Source organism: Ipomoea triloba, chromosome 6 (genome assembly GCF_003576645.1).
Source record: "Ipomoea triloba cultivar NCNSP0323 chromosome 6, ASM357664v1".
NCBI classification, from domain to species: Eukaryota; Viridiplantae; Streptophyta; class Magnoliopsida; order Solanales; family Convolvulaceae; genus Ipomoea; species Ipomoea triloba.
This window is the reverse complement of record NC_044921.1, coordinates 10,544,459-10,551,409: the sequence shown is the minus strand read 5'-3', so window position 1 is coordinate 10,551,409 and position 6,951 is coordinate 10,544,459. Positions and strand designations below refer to the sequence as shown.

The window sequence follows — 6,951 nt, the reverse complement described above, 5'->3', positions numbered from 1 at the left end:
AAAAAACTTTTCTAACTTAGGTGGATAAAATTAAAGGTTGTTATCCAGTAGCTTTTGTATTTTTTTGAAACACGATTCTTTACGATTTGTTCTATACTTTTTCAATCTTTTTAACCCAAAGAAGCAATGCCCAATAGTTATACTATAGATCCGGGTCAACCTTGTAAGGTGGACTCGTGTCCATTTACATACGGAATGTTTACAATTTGAATTGTGAACAATATGTAAATTGTGAACATTCAATTTATAAATTGTGAACATTCAATATGTAAATTGTACTGTGTTATTTGGACCCGGGTCCATAGAATAATTTGTCATCAATGCCCTATTGTTATATTATTATTTTGTTATTATATTATATAATGTAATGTGAAAGTGTGATCACCTTTGAAAAGAGTTAATTATAAGAATAATCCATTTACTATTGACATTTACTAATTTTTATCCTTGACTTATATTGAATCATAAATGATCTTTTGACTATTGACCTTTAACAATTTCATCATCGACTTTCAATTTGACCATAAATGTCCATTAATTATTGCTTTTGTTTCAAATTTGGTATTCCAGCTAAAAATCAATTTAGTAAACATTAAATTTAAGAGTAATAATGATGAACTCAATTTATTAAGTTTATGAACCCAATTTGCTCATCTCAACATATTGCCTTTAAATTTAATGTTACTAAATTACTCCATAATATTTAATTGGAGTAACAAACTTGGGACAAAATCGATAGTCAAGGGACCATTTATAGTCAAATTAAAAGTCGATGATAAAAAATAGTTTATGTTAATAGTCAACAGAACATTTTATGGTCCAATTAAAAGTCGAAGATAAAATTTGATAAATGTCAATATTAGGACACCTTCCTGGAATTAACTCTTCTAAAAGTGATAGAGTATTGCAGTGACGTAGAGAAAGTAATGAAAGGATTACAAATTTGATGATGTAGAAGTAGGACTTCCAACTTTTAAAAGTGGAAAAGTATTATATAGATTAAAAAAAAAAAAAAAAAAAAAAGCGCCTAGTGAAGCTTGTAAAATTAATAATATACGAAGTATGTATTACTACTCCTAATTCAATTTAATTGTTCTGTTTACTATTCATTAATCAATACAACTCGTTCTTTCTTTTGTTATTTTCTTATGATTTTTAAATTTAATTTTTTTTATTTAATAATACTTTTAATGTAGTTACTAAATATATAAATTTCATGTACTAATATTAAATTAAATATTATAAAAAATTAAATTATAAATAACGTTAATCAAACATTATTAACCTAATAATACACGTCCGAAAAAATATCTCTTTATTTTATTTTTATTCCTACTAACATGGTATAATTTTTATTAATTAAAAGGAAAAAAAAGACCTTTCATTACACTTATCATAATTTTTTTTCAACTCGTAAATAGAGTTGTCTTTACAGCTACACAGGTACGAATACTTCCCGCTTGGAGCTGGCTCTCCCGTGACTAAAAGAGAGAAGAGCTAACTTCATATGCATATATATAAACATAAAAAGTAAAAATTGGGGGAAGCAAATCGATCAAAACCATCAATTTCTGGAAAATAGTAAGAGGAATTTGCATGTAAAAAAAGGGATATATATATTCAGTAGGAAAAGCGTTTGGAGGAGCCTCCTCCAAACATCTGTTCAAGAAGGATAACCATAGCCATGGAGACGGAAGGATCGATTTCCGGCTGTACAATTAGGCGGAAGACGTCTCTCCCGAAAACCACTCCTCCGGCCACGGCCTCCTTCCTCTTGATCTCCGCCACGCGCCGACGCACGTCGTCGTACATGACGCAGCTCCGGTTGGAATAGGACCCTTCGATCTCGTAAATCCTGGCATTCTTCGATCCTTTCGCTCCGGAGCCACGGAGCGAGGTCACGTGCGCTAGGGACTTCGAATTCAGGAGGCTCACGTGCTTCCTAACGGAATACAGCGGACGATCCGCCGTCTCTCCGTCGTACACCACCCAGTTGTCCGCCAAGCTTAGCCTCTGCAATTTCAATGGATCCGTCGTCAAATTAAACAACTCATTATACTCCAACACAATTCAATTTCTCAAAATTTTGACAATTCAATCAATTTCTCAAAATTTTGACAATTCAATCAATTTCTCAAAATTAAACAACTCATACTCCAACACAATTCAATTTCTCAAAAATTTTGATAATTCGATCAATTTCTCAAAATTAGACAACTCATTATACTCCAACACAATTCAATTTCTCAAAAATTTGATAATTCGATCAATTTCTCGAAATTTCGATACGATATATCCATACCTTGCGGCGAATAGTGAAGAGCGAGTTGCCGGAGGCGTCCATGAGAATGATTTCGGCTCGATTGCTGGAGTCATAGTAGTTATCAACGCGGTAGACGAGGTTCCCCTTATCGTCGAACACCGTAAAGCCGTCGCAGTTGAAAAGCAGCGACTTCTTCCACACGGTGAGCACTGTAGGCTGAGGCGCCGATGAGAGGCAGTGGCAGGCCGGCTTGGGAAGCTCCTCATCAGCCAGAGCAGTAGGAATGGCGGAGGACGCGTTTGGGTGTACCTTTGTCATCAATTATTGGAATGATGTTCTGACTGGGAAGAATGTAGAGAGATGTAGTTGGTTACAGAGAGGAGAGAGAGAGAGAGCGATGGTGGCCTTGGTGAGTGTGGAGATGGTTATGAGTTTCTTGAGGTTACATATTTATATGACGGGTCAACGCGGTCAGACAAGAGATGAAAGTATTTGATACGACAAGTCGACAATGCGAATGAGTATACAATTGGGACAACCCACCTAAATTAGTTGCATATTTAAGTAATTATAAAGTTTTAAGTTTGAATTTAATCTTTATTTTCTTTTGATTATCGTCGTTAATTTATTAATTTTATGATTACCAAGATATTAACTTGACTGAAATTATTTTCAATATTAAATTACTTTGGCAAAAGGGTTAAATAGGTCCATGTATTATCATTGATTGTTCATCTAGCACCATGAATTGAAATATGGTTTATCTAGGCCATTATATTCCTAATTATTTTTCATCTAGCATTTTTGGCATATTTCTAACGAGTAACCCATCTAATTTGATGACATAGAAAAATAAAATTAGAAAAAATGATGACATGTTATTTATATAGATGTTTTGGATGATTTCTACCCTATTTCATTAATGAAAAAAATAATTTCTTGCAGTGAAATATGGTAGAAATCAAAATTGTTATATAAAGTTTTAAGTACAGTATATGTATAGCGGGTATTCACTATCGTTCGACAATGAGATTTCATAGAAATCAATATATGAAAATTAAATTATTTTTATAATAACTTAAGATATTGTATTGGGTAAGTTTTATTTTATTTTTAAAATAAATTAATATTTTTGGATAATTGAATAACTTAAGATATTGTATTTTTGGATGATTTCTTGCAATGAAATAAGGCAGGAATCAAAGTTGTTATATAAAGTTTCAATTACAGTGTACTGTGTATGTATAGCGGGGTATTCAGTGTCGTTTGATAATGAGATTCCATGAAAATCGATATATGAAAATTAAATTATTTTTTAAAAAATAATAAAATTTACCCAATACAATATCTTAAGTTATTATATTTAATTTTCATATATCGATTTTCATGGAATTTCANTTCAGGAGGCTCACGTGCTTCCTAACGGAATACAGCGGACGATCCGCCGTCTCTCCGTCGTACACCACCCAGTTGTCCGCCAAGCTTAGCCTCTGCAATTTCAATGGATCCGTCGTCAAATTAAACAACTCATTATACTCCAACACAATTCAATTTCTCAAAATTTTGACAATTCAATCAATTTCTCAAAATTTTGACAATTCAATCAATTTCTCAAAATTAAACAACTCATACTCCAACACAATTCAATTTCTCAAAAATTTTGATAATTCGATCAATTTCTCAAAATTAGACAACTCATTATACTCCAACACAATTCAATTTCTCAAAAATTTGATAATTCGATCAATTTCTCGAAATTTCGATACGATATATCCATACCTTGCGGCGAATAGTGAAGAGCGAGTTGCCGGAGGCGTCCATGAGAATGATTTCGGCTCGATTGCTGGAGTCATAGTAGTTATCAACGCGGTAGACGAGGTTCCCCTTATCGTCGAACACCGTAAAGCCGTCGCAGTTGAAAAGCAGCGACTTCTTCCACACGGTGAGCACTGTAGGCTGAGGCGCCGATGAGAGGCAGTGGCAGGCCGGCTTGGGAAGCTCCTCATCAGCCAGAGCAGTAGGAATGGCGGAGGACGCGTTTGGGTGTACCTTTGTCATCAATTATTGGAATGATGTTCTGACTGGGAAGAATGTAGAGAGATGTAGTTGGTTACAGAGAGGAGAGAGAGAGAGAGCGATGGTGGCCTTGGTGAGTGTGGAGATGGTTATGAGTTTCTTGAGGTTACATATTTATATGACGGGTCAACGCGGTCAGACAAGAGATGAAAGTATTTGATACGACAAGTCGACAATGCGAATGAGTATACAATTGGGACAACCCACCTAAATTAGTTGCATATTTAAGTAATTATAAAGTTTTAAGTTTGAATTTAATCTTTATTTTCTTTTGATTATCGTCGTTAATTTATTAATTTTATGATTACCAAGATATTAACTTGACTGAAATTATTTTCAATATTAAATTACTTTGGCAAAAGGGTTAAATAGGTCCATGTATTATCATTGATTGTTCATCTAGCACCATGAATTGAAATATGGTTTATCTAGGCCATTATATTCCTAATTATTTTTCATCTAGCATTTTTGGCATATTTCTAACGAGTAACCCATCTAATTTGATGACATAGAAAAATAAAATTAGAAAAAATGATGACATGTTATTTATATAGATGTTTTGGATGATTTCTACCCTATTTCATTAATGAAAAAAATAATTTCTTGCAGTGAAATATGGTAGAAATCAAAATTGTTATATAAAGTTTTAAGTACAGTATATGTATAGCGGGTATTCACTATCGTTCGACAATGAGATTTCATAGAAATCAATATATGAAAATTAAATTATTTTTATAATAACTTAAGATATTGTATTGGGTAAGTTTTATTTTATTTTTAAAATAAATTAATATTTTTGGATAATTGAATAACTTAAGATATTGTATTTTTGGATGATTTCTTGCAATGAAATAAGGCAGGAATCAAAGTTGTTATATAAAGTTTCAATTACAGTGTACTGTGTATGTATAGCGGGGTATTCAGTGTCGTTTGATAATGAGATTCCATGAAAATCGATATATGAAAATTAAATTATTTTTTAAAAAATAATAAAATTTACCCAATACAATATCTTAAGTTATTATATTTAATTTTCATATATCGATTTTCATGGAATTTCATTGCCGAACAATTTTAGATACCCACTATACATACAAAGTAGTGCAGTATACTGTAATTAAAACATTATATAACAACTTTGATTTCTACTCTATTTCATTTTAAGAAATCATTTTCTTCATTAATGAAATAGGGTAAAATCATCCAAAACATTCATATAAATAACATGTCATCATTTTTTATTATTTTATTTTTCCATATTAACAAATTGGATGAGTTACTTGTTAGAAATAGGCTAAAAATGCTAGAGGAAAAATAATTAGGAGTATAATGACTTAGATGGACCATATTTTAATTCATGGTGTTGGATGAACAATCGTGTTAGTACATGGTCTATTTTTTTTTATAAGGAATGGAAGGGGGACACCCGAGAGTTGGTACAAGAACTAGCTAGGCATTGTCATATTCCGCCATTGTGGATAACCATCTCTATCATCTTCTAGGAGGCTGATAGTTTCATCCGGTGGGGCTATTAGAGTATGCATTCCTTTCGGAAACTTCCTAGCAAGCTTGGCGAGAGAGTCAGCTACATTGTTTTGCTCTCTAGTTGCTACTGTGATCTTCCAAACTTCGAATTTCTCGAGTTCATGTTTGCATGCCATCAGAATATTGGTCGTGACATTGTCCATGCAACAGGCACCGTTGAACCCCTCCACTATGGTCTTGGAGTCACTTTCGATAATGATTCGTCTTGAGCCTTCTGATGCGGCCAGTTGAACTCCTCTGAGAACTGCCCAAGCTTCAGCCTGAAGGGGGGAGCATCGGCCAATGTTGCTTACATATCCTCCTTTCCAGTTGCCACGAAAGTCCCTAAGTACACCACTGCATCCCGCTTTGTTCGTCGTTGGGTCCAAGCTCCATCAACATTAAGTTTAAGAAACTCTTGGCTTGGTGCTTCCCAGTTCAGCATTCTCCACTGGGTCGAATTGAGGTTCAAGTGGTGAGCCTTGGTTCAGGCAAAAGCCGCATCTATTTCGTCAACCTTCAACTTAATCCAAGTTATCTTGGTGTGTAGGGGTGTAACAGCATTGTTGAATATTGCGTCGTTTCTCCATTTCCACAGCCACCAAGCTGTGACTGCAAAGATCGTGTTATTGTTGGTCGGAGCATTCATCCTACCCTTCTGCTTCAGTCCTTCATCTAACCATCTTGCTAAGTCCAGGCTTCGGAGATGGTGGTAGAAATTGGGGAGAATTCTTCTCCATACACCATCCGCTTCTGGGCAGTCCCGTAGGGCATGTAGGACAGTTTCAATTTTATCGTTGCATTTCCAGCACTTGTCGCATTGTGCTATTCTTCTTCTAACTCTGTTAATGTTTGTCATGATCTTCTCATGTTTGACAAGCCATAAGAATGATTTGATTCGATTTGGGACCTTTAGTTTCCATATCGCGTTCCATTTAGCAGCATCAACAGGAGACGATAAGCCGGCCGCGATCTCATAAGCGGAGCTTACTGTAAACTTACCTGTCTCATTGCTTTTCCAACCAGAGGAATCTTCAGTTCCTTCTTCATCATACATAATAATAGCTGCAATGCGTCTAGTAACTCTT

General features: G+C 34.3%; 2 protein-coding genes across 2 annotated transcripts; both read right to left on the bottom strand.

Moving 5' to 3' along the window:
• Positions 1 to 1,298: 1,298 nt before the first annotated feature.
• On the bottom strand, positions 1,299 to 2,698 carry LOC116021545 (protein LURP-one-related 8-like). The gene is made up of 2 exons (XM_031261975.1): positions 2,303 to 2,698; positions 1,299 to 2,013 (listed from the first exon to the last, which is right to left on the bottom strand). Exons 1-2 carry the CDS (start codon positions 2,579 to 2,581, stop codon positions 1,621 to 1,623), a joined length of 672 nt encoding a protein of 223 aa, XP_031117835.1. The 5' UTR covers positions 2,582 to 2,698; the 3' UTR covers positions 1,299 to 1,620.
• Positions 2,699 to 3,657: 959 nt separating this feature from the next.
• LOC116023461 (protein LURP-one-related 8-like) lies at positions 3,658 to 4,436 on the bottom strand. The gene is made up of 2 exons (XM_031264462.1): positions 4,043 to 4,436; positions 3,658 to 3,753 (listed from the first exon to the last, which is right to left on the bottom strand). Exons 1-2 carry the CDS (start codon positions 4,319 to 4,321, stop codon positions 3,658 to 3,660), a joined length of 375 nt encoding a protein of 124 aa, XP_031120322.1. The 5' UTR covers positions 4,322 to 4,436.
• Between the last annotated feature and the right edge of the window lie 2,515 nt (positions 4,437 to 6,951).

Bases quoted from the DNA above. Each gene is read 5' to 3' on its own strand.
- LOC116021545 (XM_031261975.1), bottom strand. From the start codon at position 2,581: ATGACAAAGGTACACCCAAACGCGTCCTCCGCCATTCCTACTGCTCTG. The intron at 2,014-2,302 runs GTATGGATATAT...TTGAAATTGCAG, and splicing joins TCTTCACTATTCGCCGCAAG to AGGCTAAGCTTGGCGGACAA.